Genomic DNA, 25,110 nt, shown 5'->3' on the forward strand with positions numbered 1-25,110 from the left:
CCGGTCCGGCCCCTGTGCCGGGGTTACCGGAGCACAGCCTGTCGGTTGCAAGTCACGGGTTTAAGCATGACAGAAAATGTAAATACGACAAGACCAGAAGCACTGCATTAAAAATACGTGCCCCGCTTTTCCTCTTGCACGGAAAGCCTCAGAGAGCTGTAACGGCTGAAAGAGATCAGAGGTTTGCGCTTTCACGTTGGGTTTCTTTGCAAATTACCTAAAAATAAACAGAAGGGAGAGGGCTGCCCTTGGCCTGCAAACCGCAGCTGCGCCCGCTGCGCCTGTGCTCGTGGGAGCGGGTCAGTTTTACACACAAATCGTGTGCCCCTGGGAGAGCCGGGAGCTTTAATCACTACTGCTAAAAGAGCTGCGAACTCCTGAAGCACCGAGCTGCGCAAACCGCAGCTGCTCCGGAAACAGGCACCGACTCCCAGGCGCCCCGGCAGAACCTGCAGAGCCCGCAGCGCCGGAGCCGGAGCCCAGCGGCAGGGCAGGCGCGAGCGCCGCAGAGCGGCCGCGGAGCAGCGCTGGGAGCAGCGCGGGGGGCCGGGGTCGCGCCGGGACCGTTGGCAATGCTCAAGGGCCGTCACCTCGGCACGCTCCGGCCCCTCACACGCGGCTCTGGTGCAGGGAAAGGTTCCGGCTTAGCCCCAGGAGAATGCTGCAGTTTTACCTCCCAAATAAAACTGCAAAGTCCAGGGTGATGGAGCAGAACCATGAGCTAGTCAGAAAAAGCAGTATTTCCTTACTTGCTCGGAGCCCTCAGGTTGGAGGAACCATGCCACGCACCCGTTTGTCAGCTTTTCTTTATTCTAGCATCACTTCTGCATTCCTACTTGTGACAGCAAGTTGGGGAATTCTGGTATATGAGACAAACTGGTAGATTTTCTTTAAAACAATTTTCTTTAAAAAGAAAAAACAAAGACAAGACAGCTCTAAGGCGCACGCAGGACGGGAGCCCAGCCGGCGGCGCAGCGCGGGAAGCCGGGGCAGGGGCAGCAGCGCGCAGGTGGCGGCTTTTCCTTCAGAAAGCGCCAGATGGGGAACGGCTGACACCAAAACTGAACTGTGCGGTGGCGGGAACGCCGCACAGCGCAGGGACTGACCACGGTGCTCCCGGCCGGCACCGCCGCGCTTCTGCCACGGCCAACGGAACGCGGGGCCGCCCAGCGCCGCGCTGGCCTGTCCGCAGCGCACAACTGCTCCCGCGCTCACACCGCACTGGGCACGCACAGACACCCCCGCGCTCACAGTCACCCCCGCGCTCACACCCACGCTGGGCGTGCACAGACAACCCCGCGCTCACAGTCACCCCCGCGCTCACAGTCAGCCCCGCGCTCACACCCACGCTGGGCGTGCACAGACAACCCCGCGCTCACAGACACCCCCGCGCTCACACCCGCACTGGGCGTGCACAGACAACCCCGCGCTCACAGTCACCCCCGCGCTCACACCCGCACTGGGCGTGCACAGACAACCCCGCGCTCACAGTCACCCCCGCGCTCACACCCGCACTGGCCGTGCACAGACAACCCCGCGCTCACAGTCACCCCCGCGCTCACACCCGCACTGGGCGTGCACAGACAACCCCGCGCTCACAGTCACCCCCGCGCTCACACCCGCACTGGGCGTGCACAGACATCCCCGCGCTCACACCCACACTCTGGGGGTGCACAGACACCCCGTGCTCACACCCACAATCTGGGGTGCACAGACACCCCTGCGCTCACACCCACACTCTGGGGGTGCACAGACACCCCCGCGCTCACACCCACACTCTGGGGGTGCACAGACACCCCCGCGCTCACACCCACATTCTGGGGGTGCACAGACACCCCTGTGCTCGCACTCACACTCCAGGGGTGCACAGACACCCCCATGCTCACACCCACACTCTAGGGGTGCACAGACACCCCCGCGCTCACACCCACACTCTGGGGGTGCACAGACACCCCCGTGCTCACACCCACACTCTAGGGGTGCACAGACACCCCCGCGCTCACACTCACACTTTGGGGGTGCACAGACACCCCTGTGCTCACACTCTGGGGGTGCACAGACACCCCCTCGCTCACACCCACACTCTAGGGGTGCACAGACACCCCCTCGCTCACACTCACACTTTGGGGGTGCACAGACACCCCCTCGCTCACACTCTGGGGGTGCACAGACACCCCCGTGCTCACACCCACACTCTGGGGGTGCACAGACACCCCCGCGCTCACACCCACACGCCGTGTTTGGACCGGCACGCAGCGCAGACACGCACACACACCTGCGGATGAGACGGCTGCACTGTGCACACAGCTGTTGGACTCTGTGACCTTAGAGGTCTTTCCAATGGAAATGACTCAAGCACTCCGTGCCGAGGCTCCTGCGGGCTCTGCTCCCCCAGAACTGCCCTCGGGAACCGCTCGCAGCCCCTCCTGCCGTCCCACCTTCCACCCGCGCCCCTGCGGAGCAGCTCCCCCCACACGCGGCCACACTGGGGTCAGCACGCATGAGATGCTCACGGGTTACTGATCCCCGACGGTGAGACGGAAAGATCCTCCCACCCACCCTTCTCCCCACATACCATGTATTAAAAAACAAATCCTACTGCAAAGTCCTGGAAGCAATTTGGGGTATGAAATCTTGCGGCTGCTGGCAGGAGAGACGGCGCGGGAGCCGGGCCATGGAGAGACTGGAAGGAGCGGTGGCTGCGGGGCTGGGACAGGCAGGAGGTGTTTCTGTCCCGGGGGGCTGGCGGAGGCAGGAGTGTTCCTGGTCCTGGCTGTGGCGCTCCGAGAGGCAGGAGGTGTCCCTGCTCGGCGCTGGGTGCCGCCCCGGGAGAGCCCTGGCCTGGCACCAGCCCCGGGTGCGGCTCCAGTTCTGGGGGAGCGGGGGGCTCCCCAGCGCTGGCGGTCAGTCCAGCCCCAGGTCCGAGTCGGAGGACGACCTCTCGTCGGCCATGTCGCGGAGGGCGTTCTCCATGGGGGCCAGGGTGCCGCTCGGCGTGATGCCCATGGGCTGGATGACTTGCTCTCTGCAACACACGTTGGCAGCTGACAGCGCAGGAACAGACACGCGGCAGCAGAAACTCGGGGCTGGTGGAAACTGCCCAAGGCAGCTCAGAACAACCCAGGCCACCAGCAAGGGTCCCTTCTAGAAGTGGGGGGCAGTTCTGGCCCTAAACGCTCCCGCACACCGAGGCGATGGCTGGAAGCACAACCCACAAGCGTTGCCGTTCTCAGGTTCCCTGGAGCGGGCTCAGGTTTAGGGCCCTGCTCTGTGTTTTCAGAGGAAAAGCAGCGCTGGCACCAGCGTTCCTCCAGCACACACAGTAAACGCGCTGCCTTCTCCCGCCCGCCCTCGGGGTGCTCCAAACTCAGCTGCCGGTCTCTGGGCTCCTCTGTGGCACCGATTAACAATGCACAAAAGAGCAAGCACTCGTGCAGGGAAAGGACCTGGTGGCACTGGTGCCATCTGTCCCCACATCGCTGCTTCCTACCGAGCAGCCGTGCCAGGAGCCGGGGCTGAGGAAACGGCGCAGACATGCCGAGAACCCCACGGTACGCCGTGGTGCCAAAGAGCTGCGCGGGGCTTGCTCTGCCTTCCCCCAGCTGAAGGCAACGTGTCGCCTTGCGTCTCCCCCACTCTCTTTTACAGCACTTGGGCTAGCGGTGGCCTCGGGAATCCCCTCGGAGACAGGACCGTGATAAATGGAAATCACGGACACGCAGGTGCTAATGCAAACACTGAGTTTTCTAGTACCTGGACAACTTGTCAAACATGTTGACTAACTTCATGGCTTCATATTCCTTCTGCTCTTCAGTCATCCCTTCCATGGGGTTGGGCAGTTTCTCCTCGACACGACCCGTCACAGGGTTAATGCTGCAAGAAGAAGAGTGAGGCCAGGGCAAGGGAGGGAGGTAAAGCAGAGGGGTGTGGAAAGGGCTGTTTAAAAACCTCCATCGCCTCTGCCAAGCACAGAACACAGTGAGGCAGCTGTCACAGCTGCCCATCTCCTCAGCCCCAAGCGCCATCGCGGTGCACGTGCCGCTTCTGACCTTCCTGTACGTCCTACGCACAACCATCCCCCTCTACACATCCCCCCGTTTCTCTGGTGTGAGCGACATCCCCATCCTACCTATCCCACCACGCAGCTCTGAACCAGGAGCACAAGGCAGACAACACCTCTTCCCCTCCTTGAGCCAGGGGGCAAAACGCTAACATAGGAGAAAAGAAGGCAAACACCAACCTGCAGACCACTTTGAACAGGATGGCAGAAAGCAGGGGACTCGCCCCCCTCACCTCACAAGGGGTGTAAGACACGGATCGCAGACGCGCCACTCGCGCACAGCACGCAGGGCTCTGGCGCTGAGCGGCCCTGTGTGAAGGAACCCGCGGGCTCCGGGGCCGCACGCTCCGGTGCCGCTGCACCACAAGCCGCTCAGCGCGAGGCGTTTCACCGAGGAACAGGCAGGGGTGGGAACACAAGGTCAAAGTGGAGGGGGAAGCTGCTGAGCAATGCGGAAGGAAACGTGCTTGTGCAAGAGCAGGACAAGGGCGATGGCGGGGAGGAGGATGAAGAAAGGACAGAGCTGCAGTGGGATGAAGGTGCAGGAAGAAGGGGAGAAGAGTTCTTTACTTGGGCTTTGCCTCTTTGTACTCCTCGGTGTCCGTGTCTTCGTCTTCCGAGTACTCGCCCTCCTCCCGGCCGCCAGCCATGAGGCCTCGTGCTGCCAGCAGCCCAGCCGCGTTCCCGTAGCCCGTGTACTTCACAAACCGCGACACTGCCGGGACAAGGGGAGACACCGCGCTGTGCCTCCCTCCTGCCCCTCCAGCCGCGGACCCCCAGAAATGCCAGCGCTGCTTTGACCTCAGAGGGCGCGAAGGGACAAGCTCGTCTCGGCTGCAGGGTCACCCAGCCCACGCTCGCTCCTGTCCCCGAGCCCCAGGGCCGGGCAGCTCACCGCTCTCCTTGCAGAGCACGAAGAGGAACTCTGCCGCGCAGTGCTTCACGTCGGTGTCGATGTGGGTCATCAGACGCACCAGCTTGTTGCGCAGCGAGTTCCCCACCTCCGGCCGGTTCCGCACGTCCCGCAGCGGTGGCAGCACCTGCAAGGACAGAGCGGTGACCGGTGGAGCTGGGACAGCACCGGCGGGTCAGACAGGGCAAAATGTCCCTTTGTTTTACAAATCAGCTAAAACTGATAATCCACAGAGTGTGAGAGATGTGGAAAAAATGCTGTGGGTACCAAGGGCCTCAACCAACGCATATCAGAAGCCAGCAGAGGGGTGCGTGTGGAGGACGGCGCTAATGGGGCGGCGTGCTGCCCCCTCTCCCCAGAGCGTCACTCGGCCGCCGGCTGACGCACCACGTACCTTCGCCTTGAGGAACTTCCTGGTCTGGCGGTGGACGCGGGCGCTCTCGGTCAGCAGGTTCAGCACCGGGGTCAGACTCTCCTTCAGCTTGTGGCCCTGCGGAAGCGTCCACAAGACGAACAGCACGTCAGTCGCACTGGGCTCAGCCTGCCCGGCTTGTGGTGGAGAACGCGAGCACAGCCCATCAGAGAAACAGACTGAGACCGAAGCTTTGAGGCTCTGCCGCAGGAACTCGGCGCTGCACCAGCCCTCCCGGCCCGGCTTTCTGGCTCGGCAGCGCTGGAAATACTTGTGCGGGGCACCCAGAGCAGAGAGCTGCTGTGGTAAAATTCAGAGGCCTTTTGGAGTGACCCCAGGGACTGAACCACGGACAGCTTGAAAATAATGCAAATTCTGGCGTCCAGAAGCTGCCCAGCAGGTCACTCTGGAGTGAAGCAGAGCATGGATATTTCCAGCACCCAGCTAATCACTGACCGTTCCGCTGCTCTCACCACCGCAGCCCCCAAAGCAAGGACCCAGTCACCTTCCCAGTCAACATTGGTTTAGTCCCACTGACCACAAGTTTTGCCTCTTTTACGAACTGTGTCTCCCACAAAGGGCTCTCCGAACCCGCCACGCCTCACTGCTGCCCCGCGGCGCGGGGCTCCCCCCGGCCCGCCCAGCCCCCGCAGCCCCGCTCACCCTGTCCAGGCGCCGCTCCAGGAAGCCCAGCAGGACGCTGACCGCGTCCATGTTGACACCCATGTACTCCAGCGAGCCCGGCCGCACCTTCGGGGTCAGCAGCACATCCAGACACTTCAGGGGCAGGTTGCCCAGAAGGTTAACGGTGTGACTGAACACGGAAAAGAGACGTGAACGCAGAGTCACCGATCTTTGCTCAGTTCTTCAGCTCTCCACAATGAAAGTTCATGACTGACTTCAAAGAGTGTGAGGACCCTGAGCTCCAAGCGTCCTTGGGCTGCACCCCAAGCTCCTCACGCCACCCAGGGGAATAAATTAAACTGCTCTTTGGGTTGCTGAACTGCTCACTGGGAGTCCAAAGGGACTTCGGTGACACTGAGAAACCCTGGATCTTGACACAGAGACCAAGCAGGACTACTCTGGGTGGCCAAAGGTCCTTCTCCAGGTTCTCCTGCTGCACCTCTCCTCCTCTCCTTTGCGGCCAATGCAACACATTGCTTTGGATTCCCCTGACTACGGTTTTCTTGGGGACAGGACGGTGTCACCTGCTCCCAGCTGCCGCCCCGGACCAGCAGTGCTCAGCAGGGTGACACAGGCAATTTCTCAGCATGGCTCCAGGGACACACAGGTAATAGGGCCAGCCACGGGCTCTCCAGTCGCAGTACCACACACCTGCTCTGGCCAGCTGCCCACCGCAGCGGGTGGCGCGGCGAGGCCTGACACGGGGCACTGCGCGTGGCCCCGGCTCGGGCAGGCTGGACAAAGCGCGTCCTCCCGCGGGCCGGGGACGGGGGCATTGCCACACGCATGTCACCGCGGCGAGCAGGGCTGTCCCCAAGCTCTGGCAGCGCAGGGACCCGCAGGCCCAACCAGAGTCACCTGCTTGTCACCAGTGGCCCCAGCAGCCACCAAAAAGCAGAGATGTTAATGCCGAGGTCAGGCAGGACCTGCCTCCCAGAGAGCCCAGGGCTGTGTCTGGCAGAGATGACGACCCGGTTATGGAACACGGACCTGTGGAACTCCTCCGTGCGCTCCTCTCCGTCGGCACGGATCATCAGGCAGTGCCGCAGGAGGGCACCCAGGTGCCGGTACAGAGCTGCGTCTTCCTGGCCCCAAAACAGAACGTGAAAACCTGCATCAGGAAAGGGGCTTCTCGGCTTCCCAGAGCCCGCTGCCCACAGCCCAGCCCCGCTCCGGCAGCCCGGAACCCGCAGCTCCTGTTTACATGGCAGTGAATCGTGTCAGTAAGAAGGAAAAATACCCAGCCTTCACATTTTAATGCTCTAAAAGTCTTAAGGGTTAATAACACATCACTCAGGCAGTGCCCTAGGGACGAAGGTCTGGATGCGAGTCTCTTGCTGCATGCACCCAGGGCTGCACGAGGGCCCATACGTAAGATGAGGAAACGCAAGCGGCGGAGAAAACCAGCAGCCAAACCTCAGCCGGCGACACGCGAATGGGGCGGGACAGCCCAGAGCTCACCTCGTCCACCTCCCTCTTGCTGGAATCAAAGGTGATGTTGAAGAGCACCTTCAGGATCTCCATGGCTCGCTCCGTCTCCTGCCGAGGCAAGGGCGGGAGAAGCGCCTCCTCGGTGGCGACCTCGTAGGGGTCCAGCCACTTCACGCCAAGGGTCAGCTCCAGGGTGTCCGTCATGAGGCCGATGCCCCTGAGCTCCTGCGCCAGCTGCTGCCGCACATCCACCCTCAGGGCTGTCAGCAGGAACAGCAGCCGCAGGTCGAAGAACTTCACGTCGTGGGGAAGGCTCCTCTCGTTGTACAGCTTGATGCGCTCGGCCAGGCCCACCACCAACCGGGCTCCGGCTGTCAGCTCCTGCGCCCTGGGGCTGCTGAACACGATGTTGCAGAGACACTTGAGGGATTCCAGGATCACATCCAAGTCCGGGACCTCCCGGATGAGCTCCTCGCAGTAATCAATGCCAGCGTGGCGGGAGAGGGTCCTCAGGCCCTCCTTGGTGGCAAAGGGCTCCAGGCAGTGCTTGTCGCGAGACAGGATGCGGATGCTTTCCAAGCAGGTGACCTGGCAGGATGGCTGCAGCTCTCTTTCCAGGAACTTGATCAGCAGCTGGGCCATTTTCTGTGCAGATGGAAACAAGCAATGCCTCACAGGCCGACACGTCTCGGTGCTCCCCACCTCCCTGCCACGCTCTGCCCACGCAGGCGCTGTCAGAGACGGGCCTGCGAGCGGCTCTGGGCCGCCTCTGCGCTCGGGAGGCGCTCGGCTCCGGCCTCTGATCCTGACCCAGAAGGAGCGAGGAGCAGAGAACGGCCCCGCGGTGGGGCGGATCTCACCGCACCGCTCCGCGTGACGCCGGATCAGAGCACGGGTCTTCCCACACACATCGCAAAGCGATCCAGGATTGCAAGGTTTGCTGTCACTAGGGCTAATTGGCTTATCAGCCTAACCAGTTACACTTCGTAATAATCAAAGGACTGAGGGAAGAAATGAAGCAAAACTGAAATTTAGTTCGTAACGTGAGGCTGGCAGGACTGAGCAAGCTGCAGCTGACGAAGCCTGCCCCACAAACACAACCTTCGGAAGTGAGAAAGGAGAGTCACTGCTCTGCTCCTTCTGTACGAGGGGACACACACGGGAGTTAAAAGTACTCAAAATACCCAAAGCCCCTGAGCGACTCAGGGTAAAGAGACCTGGAGTGTGTGCCCAGGGCTGAACCTGCAGAACGGAGCTCCAGGCACCGGCTGGCGCTGCTCGGTTGGGATCCCACAGCACACGGCCCGCGGAGCGGAGCGGCCCGTGCTGTGCCCCAGTTCCAGCCTGTGTGACCGTCCCGGCTTGTGCAGCAGCTCAGCGCAAGGCAAAGAGCCCAGACCTCGCGAGATCTGCTCCCACGAGTCAGGCTGTACCTGGGACAACTTGCTGGAGCAGCACAGACACAAGAGGTCCCGCTCTGCACCCGGCTGCCTGGCACACCTGCTGTGCCAACACAGGTGTTAGTGCAATCAAACAAACCAGACCATGAGGCCCATCCAGCTGGAAAATAACCCAGGAAAAGAACGAGCTATTCTTTAGTTAGACCAGCCCACCAGCCACGTGCAGCCACGCCAAGGTCTGTCCTGGCAGGAAAGAACGGCGAGAGCACACAGAACAGGCAGGAGCGTTCCTGCCCCCTGAGCCGCAGCTCACACCGCTGCGGGTCCGTGACACCCGGCCGGTCAGCCCTGCGCTGCCCCACGGCAAACCGCTCGCCCACGGCAAACCGCTCGCCCACAGAGCCCCGCCGGGACCCTGCGCCGCACGCACGGGATCACACCTCTCATACACCCGGGGCCGGGACTGCGCGCACCGCGGAACCCACGGCGCTGGTAATGCCGGAAGGATGCTGGTCCTTATCCAAAACCACCAGCTACCGAGGGAAAACTGGAGCCAGACCATTCCCTAACTAATTTAACAAAAACCACTCATTTCTTTCCCTGTAGGAGCTGCCACCACAAATCCCTGCTGGACATGAGTACAGAGTAGCGGCAGATTTACACATCCGAGCAAAGAGCGTGCCTACCTTCCTCTCTTCCCGCTCCTCATCGTCAAAGGTGAAGCACTGAGATTTCTGTGGGGGCAAAACAAAAACAAAATAAGTAAGAGGTTAAAAAGCCACAAAACTCTTTGTCCCGGCCAGGGAGGGCGGTTCGGGCAGAAGGCAGCACCGGACACGCTCCAAAAGCCAGCGCATCTCCCCAAGGACAGTCCCCAGCGGCACGGAGCAGCGCTCAGGGCAGGGAGTGCCACGCTGCCCACAGAGCTCAGTGACACCTGCGTGTTTGTAACAGGCAGCAAAAGCTCCACAGGAACGAGACAAAGGAAAACTTTCCTGCCACAGAGGTTTTTGCTTCCGTCCTGCCTCTTCTTTCCAACACTGCTCCTACTTGGGTGACTCCAGCTACGTGCTTCACCACCCGGGGAACCGATCTGGTTTGGGCAGCACAGAGGGGCCGTACCCCGGTCTGCAGCGCCGCCCTGGCCCGGCTCCCCGCTGTTCCGCGCGTCCCCGTTTCTCTTCCATCCTGAAAGCGCACTCGTGATGCTCCCTGTCCATGGCCCTTGGCCGCGGGCTCTGCGGGAGGCTGGAGTGCAGCCCACAGCTGTGCCCATCTGACAGACAGACTGTCCGTAAATCCGCGGCAAAGCGGGCACTCACCGCATCCCAGCATCCCGGAACAGCGCTAATTCCCTGCTCAGCGACACCAACGAGCCGTGCCTGCGCACTGCTCCCCTTGATATTTACTGACCATTCCTGACCAAAAGAACTGCTGTCTCCTTGTTACTTGCCAGCAGATCCTGGTGGTTACTGAGGTCTCTTCTGACCAAAATGATTCTGTGATTCTGTGAAGTCGCTGAGTTTATCTGCAGTTCCATAATCCTCTTTGATTGCTCCATTTCTAGATGGGCTAGCAAAACCACTGGCATCCTCACTAGTTTCGCACACTTGATACACGGACAAAGCATCCAGCCGGAGGAATTCCACAGACAAGGCTGTGGTTTGATGCCCCCAGCTGGTTACACACCAAGCTCCGTTCCACTCGCAGATTCTCGCGCCCAGCTCTGCTGCGGGCGCTCCCAGTCCCACAGACTGTCCCTAACAGCGCGCTCCTGCTCGGTAACGTCCCCGTTTCAAAGCGGCTGCTGGGAAGAGCGGCACACTCTGCCTCTCACACACCCGTGCAAAACGCTCACAGCTTCTCCCCCTTGCGCCCACCTACGCAGGGACAGCGCAGAACGAGTCGCGGAGATCCACAGGGCCAGCCCTGCCCCCGTGGGAACCCTCCAAAGGAAACTTCCCTGACAACCAGAGTCTGTTTCACAAGGGATTTACCCCCCCAGACAATCTGTTGCTACTTTAAAGCTAGAAACACTTCCATCTCTGCTTCCCAAACATTCTTGTTTTGATATTCTGTATTTGTTATTTACTTCTTACTGTCAACTTTCAGATTAGGCACCTGCATCAAATTCCAGCAGCCCAGCCCCGTTCACCTCTCCTGATCTTTTACTTGCAAATGATGACGAGCATTTCACCTGCAGCTCCTCCCCAGGCCTCCCTTTCGCTACCTCCAAACCTTGCCAAACATAAAAGTTCCTCCTACTCCGTGTTCACACTGAGGTTTATTTCCGCGCCAGGTGTTACTTGCGATACGGATAATAATTAAAAGAAAAAAATCCCTTCTACATGCCTTACTTCCAGTACTCAAAAGAACCAATGTAAATAGAGGCTGCTTAGCTGCTTCGTAGCAGAGCATCAAGCAATAAATCATCTGCAAGCAGAAGATGCAGCGGTCTGTGGCGTTTCCACGGCAGAAACGCTCAGAGGAGACAGAGCGGGCGCACAGAGGCCCCCGGCGCGGCCGGGCTGCCCGCGGCTGACGCGCTCACCTCGCGGTTGTAGACCTGCAGCACCTTGAGCACCGTGTCCTGCTCCCCGCCCTCCAGCGTGGCCACCACGGTCCTCAGCTCCATCATCGCCACGGCTCGGCTTCAGCAAGAGGTGCAAGCGGGAGGAGGGGGCGAGGGGCTGCCAGGGCTCCCGATAACCGATCTTCATGCAAGGATGGGCCAGGGAGAGAGCGGGGTGCGGAATGGAAAAAGGGCAAAAACAACACAGAAAAATCCCCAAGTGAGATTCTCACACTGTTGCATCAATAAAAGCAGAGCAGATGGATAACCCCAGTAAAACCAGCAGCCAGCTTCCCCTCTCTCCCTCTAATCCTCTTCTTCCTCTTTGCTTTTCAATGTTTAATACATGCCCTCCCAGCAAAGCACTGGGGAAAGCCTCCCCCCTCCCAGCCAGGGGATTAACACAGAGCAGATAACAGCAGCTCCCCGAAATAGCTCGCTGCCTCCTCCTCCCCGCTGCCCTGATTTCTGTTACCGCACAGGAGAAAATAAACACAAAATACCCAGAAACACTCCTGGGGAGTAAAAAGGGACGGGGGGGAAAGCCAGCCCGCCAGGACAGGGTCCTCTGGCCGCCCCGGGGCGGAGCCACCTTCTGGGGTGAAGAAGAGGAGAGATGGTCGGGTTCTGTCGCAGCGGCCGCTCAGCGCAGCGCCGTTCGGGCGGTGCACCAGACCCCGGCCCCGCACCGGCGGTAACAGCGCGGGGCGCGCGTCCCGGCTCAACCACGGCCCCGTGATAATAACGTAAACGAGCAGATGTGCCCAAGGTGTGCAGGTCCACAGCGCTGGAAAGCAGCCCCTGATGGTGGGAGAGCAGCCAGCCTGAGCGCCTCTGTGAGCACGCACGGCTGTGCAGGCTCCGTGTGGCCACGCACCGTGTCTGCACCGCGACCAAGCGCTGGCCAGATCTCGTTACAGAAGCCGCGCTGGCCCGGGGCCCCGTGCCGAGACCCCGGGCTCCCCGGGGTCCCCAGGTCAGCCCAGGCTGGGGAGGCAGCCAGCTGTGCGGGCAGATGTGCTCACCGGCCCCACGGCGGCCGGTCCCGGGGACAGACCGGGCAGGGCGCAGCGTGTGTCACACCGCCCAGCTCTCCGCTCCCCCAGCCCCTCCTCGCGCCGCCCTCGCCTTTCAAAACCCCTCTCAGCCCCGTTTTGGCCCAGAACAGCCGGGCGAAGCGCCGGCGGTACCTGCGGCACGTCAGTCCCTCGGAGCGGGCCGGGGCCGGGGCCGCGGGCTGCGCTGCGCTGGAGCCCGGCCCGCCCGGCGGCAGCGGCGGCGGAGGGAAGGGAAGCGGCGGCACCTTCCTCCCCGCCGCCCCGGCTTCCTGCCGCGCTTCCTGCCCGGCCCGGCGCTCCCGCCGCCCTGCGCTGCCGCGGGCGCGGGCTCAGCCCGGCAGCCCCAGCGGTCCCGGGGGAGCAGCCGCCGCCCCCCGCCCGGCACGGGAACCGGCGGCAGCGGGAGGGGCCGCCGTGCGGAGGCGGGGACCGGAGCGGCGCCGCCCGGCCAGGCGGGGCCGAGGCCGCCATGGCGGACTGGGGCCGAGGTGAGGCCGGGGAGCCCCGGGGGAGCGCGGGACGAGCCCCCGGTCCGCTCGGTGCCCGCAGCCCGGCCTGGGCACGGCGCCCGGTGCTGCCGGGCGGGGGGCGGCCCGGTGCTGCCGGGGCTTCTGACCGGCCGGGGCGTTTTTGTCAAACGGGGTGTGGGAGCGTTTGATGGCGCAAACCCGGGCGAGGCCGCAGGTGCGCGGTGGCAGCCGAGCGCCGGCACACGCGGGACGGGGGACACGCGGGACGGGGCGCACGCGGGACGGGGCGCACTCGGGACAGGGCACACGCGGGACGGGGGACACGCGGGACGGGGCGCCCTCAGGACAGGGCACACGCGGGACGGGGCGCACTCGGGACAGGGCACACGCGGGACGGGGCGCACTCGGGACAGGGCGCACTCGGGACAGGGCACACGTGGGACGGGGCGCACTCGGGACAGGGCACACGCGGGACGGGGCGCACTCGGGACGGGGCGCACTCGGGACGGGGCACACGCGGGACGGGGCGCACTCGGGCAGGGCGCACTCGGGACAGGGCACACGCGGGACAGGGCACACGCGGGACAGGGCACACGCGGGACGGGGCGCACTCGGGACAGGGCACACGCGGGACGGGGCGCACTCGGGACAGGGCACACGCGGGACGGGGCGCACTCGGGCAGGGCACACGCGGGACGGGGCGCACTCGGGACGGGGCGCACTCGGGACGGGGCACACGCGGGACGGGGCGCACTCGGGCAGGGCGCACTCGGGACAGGGCACACGCGGGACAGGGCACACGCGGGACGGGGCGCACTCGGGACAGGGCACACGCGGGACGGGGCGCACTCGGGACGGGGCGCACTCGGGACGGGGCGCACTCGGGACAGGGCACACGCGGGACGGGGCGCACTCGGGACAGGGCACACGCGGGACAGGGCACACGCGGGACGGGGCGCACTCGGGACAGGGCACACGCAGGACAGGGCACACGCGGGACGGGGCGCACTCGGGACAGGGCACACGCGGGACGGGGCGCACTCGGGACGGGGCGCACTCGGGACGGGGCGCACTCGGGACAGGGCACACGCGGGACGGGGCGCACTCGGGACAGGGCACACGCAGGACGGGGCGCCGCTCACACCCGCTCCTCTCTCCAGGGCAGGGGCCGGGGGCCGTGGAGGACGTGCTGGACGCGGAGAACCAGCGCATGGCGGACAGCCTGGCCAGCAAGGTCACCAGGCTGAAGTCGGTGAGCTGCCGGCGGCCGGGACGGCGGGAACCGGGGCTGCTTGCGGGGCCTCGCAGGAGACGCACCCTGCGCTCAATACAGGCGCCTTCCACACGCTAGTGACTCTTACCTGTTGGTGATCTAATGGCCAGCTGCCACCTGTGAAACGCCAGGGACGGCTTCACGAATGTCCCTTTCCTTTTGAGGTTTAGTGACATCTTCTGATGGGAGTGACGTGGGTTTGGGGCTCTCAGGGAAGGAATTTTAGGCACAGAGAGAATATAAAAGCTGCACAGAGGGGTATCGCTAAGCGCAGCTCCTCGGAAAAAGTTCACAGTGCAAAGGCAGGTAGATTAGTTCTGAAAAGTACACGTCTGTATATGAATGGTGTTCTTAAAGCTACTTTGCCCCTACTGACATGAAATACTTTGCATTAGTGCTTAACAGAACTGAGTGACTCTCCTGGTAGAAGCGAAGACTCAATTCCTGCTGTTGTCCCTCCGTGTTTAAATGCTCCTGTCCTATATATGAAAGTTTCAGCACTGCAGAGCTGAAAAAGTTCAACAGCCTGAAAGTGCAATGAGAATCTTGCTCCTCTACAGAGCAAGCCTGTGAACGTCAGCGCTGGGGCTGCAGTGTCTTGCTTTTCTAATGTGCATTTCACATTTTACCAGCACTAGGTGCATTAAAGGTTCTCTCTGTATTAAAAGTTCATTAATACCTGTTTCCTCCCTGACGCCGTGCAGCTGGCTCTGGATATCGACAAGGACGCTGAGGAGCAGAACCGTTACCTGGATGGCATGGTAGGGAGCCAGCGAGATGGAAGAGCGTGACTTCTTTGTGCCGGCTCTCGGCAGTGACCTGAACGGTGAACGTTTAAGTTCACAGGCAAAGTTAAATCCCAGGGGCTGGTTGGCAAACCAGGGCGTGCAGCTAAACCTGTGGCCAGTGGACTTCTTGCTATATAAACATCAGATCCCAAGCAGCTGCTGGTGTCACTTTGTCCCAGTGTATGCAGCACCTGGAGAGGGGCGTGTTGGACACACCTCAGAAACGCAGGTCCGCGCTGGGACCACAGAGCTGTTCCTCAGCCGCTCCGTGAGCTCCGCAGCGCTGTGTAAATCTGCCGGGTGATTCACCGCAGCACCTGAAACGCGGGCTGCCGGCACGCCGTAGTTCACTGCCACCTTCGGAAGGAGCAAAGCTGACGCTCTGGCTCTGCTCTGGTTCTTTGCTGCCCTGTTCTGTCATCCTGACACACAACACCCGATAAAACCAGAACCGCTTCCCGAGCAATCTGCTGCTGAGGCGTTGGCTGCTGGTGGAGACTCACAGCGTGCTGGGGAAAGGCCAGAACAGCAGATTCCTGGGTTACCTGCGGAGTGAGGCTTTTTAGGAGGAAAGTGTGGATGGTTTTAGCTAGGAAATGGGAGACTCTTGAGGGATCTCTTCATCTGTTTATAATGCCTCCATCTTCGTTTTCTTCCCCCTCAGGATTCGGATTTCCTGAGCGTGACTGGCCTGCTGAGCGGCAGCGTGAAGCGTTTCTCCACCATGACCCGCTCCGGGAGGGAGAACCGCAAGTTGCTCTGTTCTGTCTCAGCAGGACTGATTGTTGTTTTCTTCATCCTTTACTATCTCGTGTCCAGAGCAGGGACTTGAGCTTGTTGTTCTGCAGGTTTTACAGAACAAAACCCACGATTGACAGACTTGTTCAGCACCTTTGTCCGTCTGCCCTGTGATGGAGTCTCTGACGTTCCAGACAGACCTTTCAAATAGTGTTTCCTTCCCCCAGCTCCTTGTCAGTGTTGGGGCTGGGCTCAGACATCTCTTTATAAAACGAGGATGTTTGATTTGAAATGGATTTTCGTGTAGAACACGATTTTGATGTAGTTAAACGCTTACGTCTTTATCTCTTGCCTTGTTGTCCGTGTTTTTAAGGAGCACTTTGGTGTTCTCTCCCTTGCTGATGTTTGGTATCAGGCTTGTGAGACGGGGCCAGTAGATCCAGAGACTTGTCAATACTTGGAAGTTTAATAAACCCTGTCCGTGGGCTATCTGGGTCCAGATCTGTGCTGTCCTGTGTTCAGCTGCACCAAACTGCTACCAAAATACCGCCCTACCTGGATTAGGTGTCATCTTTTCCACATATGGGGAAAAACATGCAGGGAAGGCAAGTAGAAAGGAGGCAGCAGTGACTTCCTCTGCTTCTTCCTCCTGCTCTGGTCCAAACTCTCTGTTCAAAGAACAATGGGTGAACTGATGGACTTTGGTTTGATTTTCTGACAGGAGGCTGCTGAACAGCCTGGTCTTCGTAACAGTGGTGGGTTTGGTTTCCTTTTACTGCTGTAAATAAAGCTCTGGTTTTAGAACTTTTTGCTGAAGTGTTCTTTTCCTGTGCTTGCATGTTAGCAAGGCCAAATACCCGGATCAAATCATTTGGTTGTTCTGCTTGAACTGTACAGAACCCGCTGGCTGGGAGCCCAGTTCCAGCGCTGCCCGAGGAGCAGCCGTCCCCGGTGAGCGCCCTGCAGGCTGCGAGCAGCCGCTCCTGGCTGCTCCACCGGCTCTGCCGCTGCAGGACCTGCTTTTGTCCTGTGTTCTCCGAACAAGTGACTTTTCAGAAGCTGAGCTGCAGAGGAACTGTCTTTAGTACCTTTCTGTGTCAGTTTAGGTGCTAAATAGTCCAACTGCCCATCAGGGTTTGATTTGCCTTTGCCTTTCTCTGCAGAAGAAAGGCTATCTCTGACCCTTGGAATCCGCCGGTGTCCCCAGGCACCCAGGGCCCGGTGGGGTCGTGTGGCCCGTGGGGACGGGGGCCCAGCCGGGAGCGAGGAGGGGGACACGGGGAGGCAGGGGCAGGCGGACGGGGCGGGCGCGGGGCCGGGGCCGGGCTCGCACCGGCTGCTCGCACCTGCGCTTCCCTCGGGACCCGGCGGGACCAGCCCGGCCCGACCGCCATGACGGGCAGCGCGGCCGGTTGCCGCGGCGACGGGCACTTCCGGCGGAAGTGACGGTAGGGGCAGGGCCGGAAGCAGCAGCGGTGCCGGCGCGATGGCGGAGGCGGCGGGCAGCGGGGCCGGGGGCAGCCCCGAGCCCGGCACCGGCACCGGCGGCGGGTGGCGCCGGCCCCACGGGCCGCTCCAGCGCTACTACGGCCCGTCCGCGGCCGAGACGGCGGAGGCGGCCCCGGACCCCGCCGACATCAACGGGCCCCACTTCGACCCGGAGGTTTTCCTTAACAAGGTGACCTTTGACCCCGCAGCGACCTCTTTCCTCTTTCCCCGGCCGTGACACCCCCGTGGGGGACAGTCGAGGGGCTGGGGGGCAGTCGAGGGTCCCAGGAGGGCCCCAGAGAGCAGAAGGAGGCTCTGGAGAGTCATTTCCAAATCTGGGGGTGCATTTAGGGGCTGGGGGGCAGTTATGGCTGCCCAGGTGGTAGTTGGGGATCCTGGGGGGGCAGTCCGGGGTGTGGGGGCAGCTGAGGATCCCGGAAGGGCTGCGGGGGGAGGTTGGAGGCCCAGGGAGGCAGTTGAGGCTCTGGGGGGTAAATCGGGGGCGTTGCAGTGGGGCTGGGGGACAGCTGTGCCGCCGTTGCCCCCCAGGTGCGCAGCGAGTGTCCCCTGGGGCAGCTGCTGGCGCGCGAGGCCGCGCTGGGCCGGGAGATCCGCGCCCTGGACAGCGACATGCAGACGCTGCTCTACGAGAACTACAACAAGTTCATCTCGGCCACTGGTGAGTGCCCGCCGGGGAACCTGGGGCTCACGGGGACTACGGGGGGGTCTCGGATGGGCAGGGGATCCAGGCATCTGGCTGCTTCTCCCCAGACACCATCCGGAAGATGAAGGTCGATTTCCGGCGCATGGAGGCGGAGATGGACGACCTGGCGGCCAACATGGCCGCGATCAGCACGTCCAGCGCCCGCGTCAGCGCCGCGCTGCAGGACCGGCACCGCCGCGGCGCACAGCTCGCCGGTACCGCACGGGAGCGTGGGGGCAGAGCTGGGGGCGAGGGGGTAGATCTGGGGCTTGGGGGGTGGATCTCAGGGGTGGGCAGATCCAGCTGCTGGCCCTGCCCACACTTGCTGGCCCTGCCCACATTTACTAGCCCCACCCCACTGTCTGGTCACACCCATATTTCATAGCCCCGGCCCAATGTCTGCCCTGTCTACATCTGCTGCCCCCGCCCCAATGTCTGGCCCCACCCACATATGTTGGCCACACCCACATTTGCCAAACCACTTCCCTGACTGGCCACACCCACATTTGCCATCCCCACCCCTCCCATTTGCCATCTTTGTCCCCTGCCTGGCCCCACCCATATTTGGCAGCCCCGCCCCTGCCTGGCCCCACCCAACATTTGGCAGCCCCGCCCCTGCCTGGCCCCACCCACATTTGGAAGCCCCGCCCCTGCCTGGCCCCACCCACATTTGGAAGCCCCGCCCCCTGCCTGGCCACACCCACATTTGGCAGCCCCGGCCCGGCCCCACCCACACCTGCCAGCCCCGCCCCTCCATGGCCCCCACCAACCCTCTCCCGCAGGGGTGCAGGCGCTGCTGCGGAAGCTGCAGTCTCTGGTGGAGGTGCCGGGGCGGCTGCGGCGCTGGGCGGCGCCGGGGGCGGAGCCTGCGCGGGCCCTGCACTGCCACGCCCGCGCCCGCGCCGTGCTGCGCCACTACCGCCACCTGCCCTCCTTCCGCGCCATCGAGGACGAGAGCCACGCCATCATGGCCGAGCTGGCCCAGCGCCTGCGCGCGCGCCTCCGGTGCGTTCACTCTGGAGCCTGCTGGTGACAGCTTAGGAGGGTGTTTCACTGTGGAGACTAATGGCAGCCGTTCCAGTAAACAGCCTTCTTGGTGGGATGATGCTGGTTGTGCCGTGTTAACTCTGAAACCTACTGATGCCAGCTGCAGGAGAGAGCTTTTCAAGGGGTTGGGGTGTTAAATCTGGACCCTAGTGATAACAGCCCCCAGGAGCATCCCAGGGAGGGGAGTATTTACCCTGGAGCGGACTGAGAGCCCCCCGGGAGCCACCCCTTGTGCAGAGCCTGCTCGGAGTGAGGAATAACTCTGCTGCTGCTGGGGGCGTTTGCCAGGTTATGTCACAGGGGGTTTCTCATGTGTTTGTGGTAACAGGATCATCCTGGGACCTTCTGAGGAGTTTTAGTCACTTTTTTTTCATTATTATTGTAAAGTCTGAGCCTGCCAATGACCTTTGGTGAGCTTTTTATTGCTATAACCACTGTTAACTTTGGAATGTGCTGTTAAGTGTTCTTTTCCTCTTTGCTTTTTCAATTACTGTTTACTCTGAAGCCTACTGAGGGCTCTCATTGCTCATTTCCATTTTCCTGCCGTGCCGCTGTTAACCCTGCACCCCCTGCCACCCCCAGTAACCCCTGTTCCCCCCCAGGGATGAGACCCTGGAGCCCAAGGAGCTGAGCGAGTGCGTGGAGATGCTGCTGCAGCTGGAGGAGCCGCCCGAGGAGCTGTGCCAGGAGTTCCTCAGCCACGCCGGCGCCCGCCTGGAGGCCGAGCTGGCGGCGCTGGAGGCCGAGCTGCCCCCGGCTGACCCCCCCTCCGGCACGGCCGCCACGCCGCCCCCTGCCTCCGACATCCTGGACTTCGTGGACCGCGGCAGCTCGTCCTTCGTGGGCACGCTGTGCCTGCTGGCCACCTCCTACCGCAGCCTCTTCCAGGGCCACCCCGGCGCGGGGGGCGGCCGGCTGGAGAGCTTCGCCGCCGCGCTCACCAACCGCTACTTCCAGCTGCTGGAGCGGCGGCTGGCGCTGGAGCGCGGGCTGGGCGACACGTCGCTGCTGGTGCGGGCGCTGGACCGGTTCCACCGCCGCCTGCGCGCGCTGCTGCAGCTGCTGCCGGCCGCGGGCGCCGAGCCGGGCGCCGAGCTGGTGGCGCGGGCGGCGCGCGAGCGGGTGCAGCGGTACCTGCGAGCGCTGCAGACCTTCTTCCTGGGCTGCCTGGGGGACGTGCGCCAGGCGCTGGCCGCCCCCCGGCCCCCCGGAAAGGAGGGGCCCGGCCTGCCCGACCTGCTGGCCACGCTGGCCGCCTCGGTGCTGGGCCAGCTCAAGGCCGTGCTGGCCTATGTGCAGCTCTTCACCGCCCGTGACGTCGCCTTCGCCAGCCTGCCCTACTTCAAGGTGCGCTGGGGGTGCTTTGGGGGGCCCTGGGGCAGTGTGGAGGTCCCTGGGGTGGTTTGGGGGGTCCCTGAAACAGTTTTGGGCTCTCTCGGATGGTTTGGGGGTCCCTGGGGCAGTTTTGGGCTCACTGGGGTGGTTTGCAGGTCTCTGGGGCAGTTTGGGGGGTTCCCTGGAGTGTTTTGGGGGGCTCCCTGGGGCAGTTTGATGCTGGGGGGGTGTTTGGTGGGTTCCCAGGGCTATTTTTGGGCCATGACCCCCCTCTCCAGCGCAGGGAGAGCTCTGCATGGCGGTGGTGCATGGGGGCCTGGTGGCGGTTTGGGGGTTCCCTGGGGCGGTTTGAGGTTGCCTGGGGCGGTCTGGGGTTCCCTGGGGCAGCTCGGGGGTTGGCTGGGGCGGTTTGGGGGTCCATGGGGCAGTTTGGGGGTTCCTTGGGCTGGTTTGGAGCTGGGGAGTCTGGCGGGTTCCCGGGGTGCGGGGCCGTGACCCGCGCTGGGCGCAGGGGCCGTTCTGCGTGGCGGCGGTGCGCGAGGGGCTGGTGGTGGCGTTCCTGCGCTGGCTGTGCCGCACGGCGCGCGCCTTCGCCGAGAGCCCTCCCGAGCGCGGAGCCCCCGCCGCGCCCCCCGCGCTGCTGCTGCTGCTCGCCCGCCTCTGCCTGGACTACGAGGCCACCACCGTCAGCTACGTCCTCACCCTCACCGACGAGCAGTTCCCCCCCCAGGTGAGCCCCACACTGCCCGGGGGACCCTGCCTGTCCCCAAGGGGTCACGAGGTGGCTCTGTGTCCCTTCAGGATGTGGTGGTGGGTACCGTGGGGGCATTGGGACCTTCCTCTGTCGCTGTGCCCCAGAACTTCCCCCAGTGGACCCACAATGGTCTGATTGTCCCCAAATTGGCCCCGAGGGGACATCAAATGTCCCCGGGTTCCCCTGTGACCCCATGTCCAGCCAGGATGTCGTGGTGCAGACAATGGGGTGTGTGGAGGTTTGGGAATCTTCCTGCTGTCTTTGTGTGTCCCCAGATGTCCCTGAGGGACACCAAAATGTCCCCCAGCCCCTCCCTGTGGCCCTGTGTCTGTCCAGGATGTGACCCTGGGGGTGGCAGCGCACATGGAGGGCCCTCACCTGTGCCAGTGTCTCCCAGCTGTCCCCAAGGGGCTCCTGCAAGTCCCCAAGTCCCCTTGGATGCCCCAAGGATATGGGAAAGGCAGCAGTGCTGTGGCAGAGCGGCCCAGGGAGTGTCCCATGTGTCCCCTGATGTCCCTGTGCCCTCAGGACATCCCGAGGTGGAGGCACAGGGGGCATCCCCACGTGTCCCCACGTCCCTTGTATCCCCCGACCGCAGGGCCAGTGGGGACAGGGCTGCACGTGGAGCTGTGGGAGGTGTCCCCACGTGTCCCCGTGTCCCTTTTCCCAGGACGGGGACCCGGCGGTGACGCCAGCCGCGGAGCTGTGCGCGGAGGCGCGGGCGGCGGCGCAGCGGCTGCTGGACCACTACGTGCAGGTGCAGGGGGCGGCCGTGGCCCAGATGCTGCGCAAGAGCGTGGAGACGCGCGACTGGCTGGGCACCGTGGAGCCCCGCAACGTGCGCGCCGTCATGAAGCGCGTGGTGGAGGACATCACCGCCATCGACGTCCAGGTGGGCGACTGGGGCGCCTCAAGTCCCCTGGCGGGGCCCGGATAGCCCGGAGGGTCCCTGGAGAGACCCTGAGGTCCCTGAAGGGGCCAGAGGGAATCCCTGAGGTTACCATAAGGTCCTTGAGGCCTTCAGAAGACCCCAGAGGGTCCCTGTGTGGGTCCCTAAAGTCCCTTACAGGGTCCGAGATGTCCCAGAGGTTCTGGAGGTGGTGAGGCGGAGGTCCCTGGAGGGTCCAGCGGGGATCCGCAAGGTCCCCATGTGGTCCTTGAGCACCCCTGGGGTCCCAGAAGGGTTTGGGAGGGACCCTGGGTGGTTCAGAGGGTTTCCAGGGGATCTGAGGGCCCCTGGGTGGTTTGGGGGGCGCCAGGGGGGTGTTGGGGGTTCCGGGTCCCAGCCGCGGTTGTGGTGCCGCAGGTGGGGCAGCTGTTCGAGGAGGGGGTGCGGCGGGCGCAGAGCAGCGACTCCAGCCGACGCGCCTTCTCCGTCTACAGCAGCTCGCGGGCGCCCGGGCGCTACGCCCCCAGCTACACGCCCAGGTCAGCCTGGCCCCCCAGACTGTCCCCTTATCCCTTGGTGGTCTCCATGGGCCTCCATGGGACAGGATTGTCCCGTCTGTCTGTCCTGTGACCATCCCCATGTTGCTGACTGTCCCCACACCCACGTTCTGTCACGTTCCTCTGTCTTTGTGTCCCCAAACCATCCGTGCATCCCCTGACCACCTGTGTCCCCGTGTCTCCTGACCATCCCTGCCCCCTCCTCCCCTGGCTTTCTCAAGTCCTTGCCTGTCCTGTGTCCCTGACTGTCCTGGTGTCCCCAGTGCCCCCATGGACACCCACCTGCTCAGCAACATCCAGAAGCTCTTCTCCGAGCGCATTGACATCTTCAGCCCTGTCGAGTTCAACAAGGTGAGGCCAGGGGGACATCCCCATATCCCCAAGTGTCCCCAAGGTCCCTGAACTGCTCACCTCCCGGCGGTCTCGTGTCCCCGCTGTCCCCGTTTGCAGGTGTCGGTGCTGACGGGGATCATCAAGATCAGCCTGAAGACGCTGCTGGAGTGCGTGCGGCTGCGCACGCTGGGCCGGTTCGGGCTGCAGCAGGTGCAGGTGGACGGGCACTACCTGCAGCTCTACCTCTGGCGCTTCGCGGCCGACGAGCGCGTGGTGCAGGGGCTGCTGGACGAGGTGGCCGCCAGCGCCGCGCACCGCTGCCTCGACCCCGTCCCCATGGAGCACAGCGTCGTCGAGCTCATCTGCGAGCGCGGATAGGACGGGGGACGCGCCGCGGGGCGCCACACGGGACCCGCGGGGCCCTGGGACGTCTGTGTCACCCTGGGGCGCAGCCCAGTGGGGACACTTCTGGGGGGGCATCTGTCTTGGGCCCTGTTATGTACCTGGGGACAGACCTGTACCCCGCAAGTCCCCACATGTGTGTGGGGACACTCCGTGTGTCCTCCCCAACACAGCAACACACAAGGATGTCCCCTTTCCCCTCACCGGCTCACCCCATGTCATCAGCCCCCTCCCTCAGCCACGGTAACACTCTACACTGTCCCCCCCATCCTGGTGACACCCTCTATGTGTGCTGACACCCCGTATTGTCCCCACGGCCCTAGTGACACATCATGTCATCCCCCAACCTCAGCGACATCCCCTCCTGCTGGGAGCACCCTGGGCACAGCCCTTTGTCACAAATGGGGACAATAAATAAAATATGCGTGAGCTGCGCCTCGTGTCCTGTGCCTGGGGTGGGGGGGGACACAACGGGGACAGACATCAGGGTCCCCAGGGAGCGGGGGGTGTGCAGGGAGGTCACCGAGACACCTGGTAGCAGTCACCTGCGTCCCCATGGGGCACCTTTCCTCTCCCCCACCAAACCCTCGCACCAGCACCCGAGGAGCGCCCAGCGCCCGTGAGCAGCCGGTGCCCCGAGGGGGACAGGGACGGTGCCCCGAGGGGGACAGGGACGGTGCCCGGGCAGAGGAGGGACGGGGCATGTCGGGGGACTTGCTGCACCCGCCGAGCGCGGCCCTGGGGAGCGGGCGTCCCCGCTGCAGGCTGGGGCTTGGGGACAGGCGGCACAGTTTGTACCCAGAGCGACGTCCCCAAAAGCCTCAGTGGGCACAACAGAGCGCTGGGCAGCACCTGGGGACACAGCCCTGGGGACACCCACGCTGCTGTCACTGCCCACACGCGCCTGAGGCCACCAGAGGAGCCAGACTGGTCATCGCTGTCCCAGCCCACCCAGGGTGACCGAACAGTCCCTTCGTGCCTCTGGGGTGTCAAAGCTGAACGGCCCAGGCACCATGAACTGCCTGAACAACTCGGAGGGACAGACAGACAGACAGACAGACGTTCAGGGAGCAGCGTGCGCTCGGGGAAGCGCGCGGTTTCCTTGCCCGTCCTCGCGGGTCCGTGAGTGCGTGTGAGGCTGAGAAGGGCTGGAGCAGGGAACCCACAGCGCCTTGTCCTGGCAGTGAGGAGGAGAAAAATAAGACCTTCATTTATAAAGAGAAATCACAGGAATGATTTTAAAGCATCATCTGAATTTTATTTAGACCTTGGATGTTCCCTCTAGAGAAATAAGATCTGCGGTAGTCTGGAAGGTGACGGGTGTCGTGGTCAGCACGTGGTTTAGTAGAACAGGTGCCAGGATCCTGGTTTCTGCAGTGTTTGTATTTGTGGCTTTGCCAGAGGAGCTGGAGCTCCTGAGCGTTATCAGCAGCCAGATCAAATCTCTTGTCACTTCAGGCCTCTGTGCGAACAAGGTTCTGAAACAGAAAGCGGGAGCCGAGAGTGTGGCAGGACAGACCCCACGCGTGCCGGGAGCAGCCGGAGTGGCGGCCGCCACCGCTCCGTCCCCACCCGCAGGGCTCGAGCTCCGCACGCCACCCGGGTCCTGCTCGGTCACCGGGAGCCGCTGTCACGTGCCGGGGTCCTCCCGGCTGTCACCAGGACGCATTCCCGGCTCCGTCCGATCGCGCCCCCGCCCCAGGGCCGCTCCTGCCCGGAGCAGCGGCTCCACGGTCCCGGCCTCCAGGAGAAACCCGGGTGTTTGTTGTAGGGACCGTCTGCTGTGCAACCGGCTGGCAGCCC

The 25,110-nt window shown here is 63.1% G+C and overlaps 3 protein-coding genes across 8 annotated transcripts; 2 read left to right on the forward strand and 1 right to left on the reverse strand.

Annotated features, from left to right (window-relative positions):
- Positions 1 to 1,648: 1,648 nt before the first annotated feature.
- On the reverse strand, positions 1,649 to 13,001 carry RIC8A (RIC8 guanine nucleotide exchange factor A; the record flags this gene model as incomplete). 5 transcript variants are annotated; one of them, XM_082058493.1, is made up of 12 exons in its annotated part: positions 1,649 to 2,045; positions 2,154 to 3,025; positions 3,754 to 3,873; positions 4,631 to 4,775; positions 4,956 to 5,100; positions 5,368 to 5,463; positions 6,049 to 6,199; positions 7,060 to 7,154; positions 7,531 to 8,145; positions 9,587 to 9,634; positions 11,452 to 11,614; positions 12,663 to 12,804. In XM_082058493.1, 10 exons carry the CDS (start codon positions 11,536 to 11,538, stop codon positions 2,905 to 2,907), a joined length of 1,623 nt encoding a protein of 540 aa, XP_081914619.1. In that variant the 3' UTR covers positions 1,649 to 2,045; positions 2,154 to 2,904. The 5 variants fall into 5 exon arrangements, with proteins under 5 accessions (XP_081914619.1, XP_081914620.1, XP_081914618.1 ...); XM_082058494.1 differs by lacking the exon at positions 12,663 to 12,804 and adding an exon at positions 11,976 to 12,077; XM_082058492.1 differs by lacking the exon at positions 11,452 to 11,614 and having other exon boundaries at positions 2,193 to 3,025; positions 12,663 to 13,001.
- Positions 12,889 to 16,603, forward strand: BET1L (Bet1 golgi vesicular membrane trafficking protein like). The gene is made up of 4 exons (XM_082058495.1): positions 12,889 to 13,018; positions 14,161 to 14,252; positions 14,978 to 15,034; positions 15,726 to 16,603. The coding sequence occupies exons 1-4, from the start codon at positions 13,000 to 13,002 to the stop codon at positions 15,891 to 15,893; spliced, it is 336 nt and encodes a 111-aa protein (XP_081914621.1). The 5' UTR covers positions 12,889 to 12,999; the 3' UTR covers positions 15,894 to 16,603.
- Positions 16,604 to 17,257: 654 nt separating this feature from the next.
- On the forward strand, positions 17,258 to 23,741 carry VPS51 (VPS51 subunit of GARP complex). 2 transcript variants are annotated; one of them, XM_082059122.1, is made up of 10 exons: positions 17,258 to 17,477; positions 17,837 to 17,966; positions 18,059 to 18,205; positions 18,773 to 18,995; positions 19,640 to 20,384; positions 20,884 to 21,102; positions 21,797 to 22,018; positions 22,433 to 22,554; positions 22,836 to 22,923; positions 23,023 to 23,741. In XM_082059122.1, exons 1-10 carry the CDS (start codon positions 17,286 to 17,288, stop codon positions 23,281 to 23,283), a joined length of 2,349 nt encoding a protein of 782 aa, XP_081915248.1. In that variant the 5' UTR covers positions 17,258 to 17,285; the 3' UTR covers positions 23,284 to 23,741. The 2 variants fall into 2 exon arrangements, with proteins under 2 accessions (XP_081915248.1, XP_081915249.1); XM_082059123.1 differs by having other exon boundaries at positions 22,510 to 22,554; positions 23,023 to 23,161.
- Positions 23,742 to 25,110: the final 1,369 nt, after the last annotated feature.

This window comes from Streptopelia decaocto (assembly GCF_964273445.1).
Source record: "Streptopelia decaocto genome assembly, chromosome: 7".
NCBI classification, from domain to species: Eukaryota; Metazoa; Chordata; class Aves; order Columbiformes; family Columbidae; genus Streptopelia; species Streptopelia decaocto.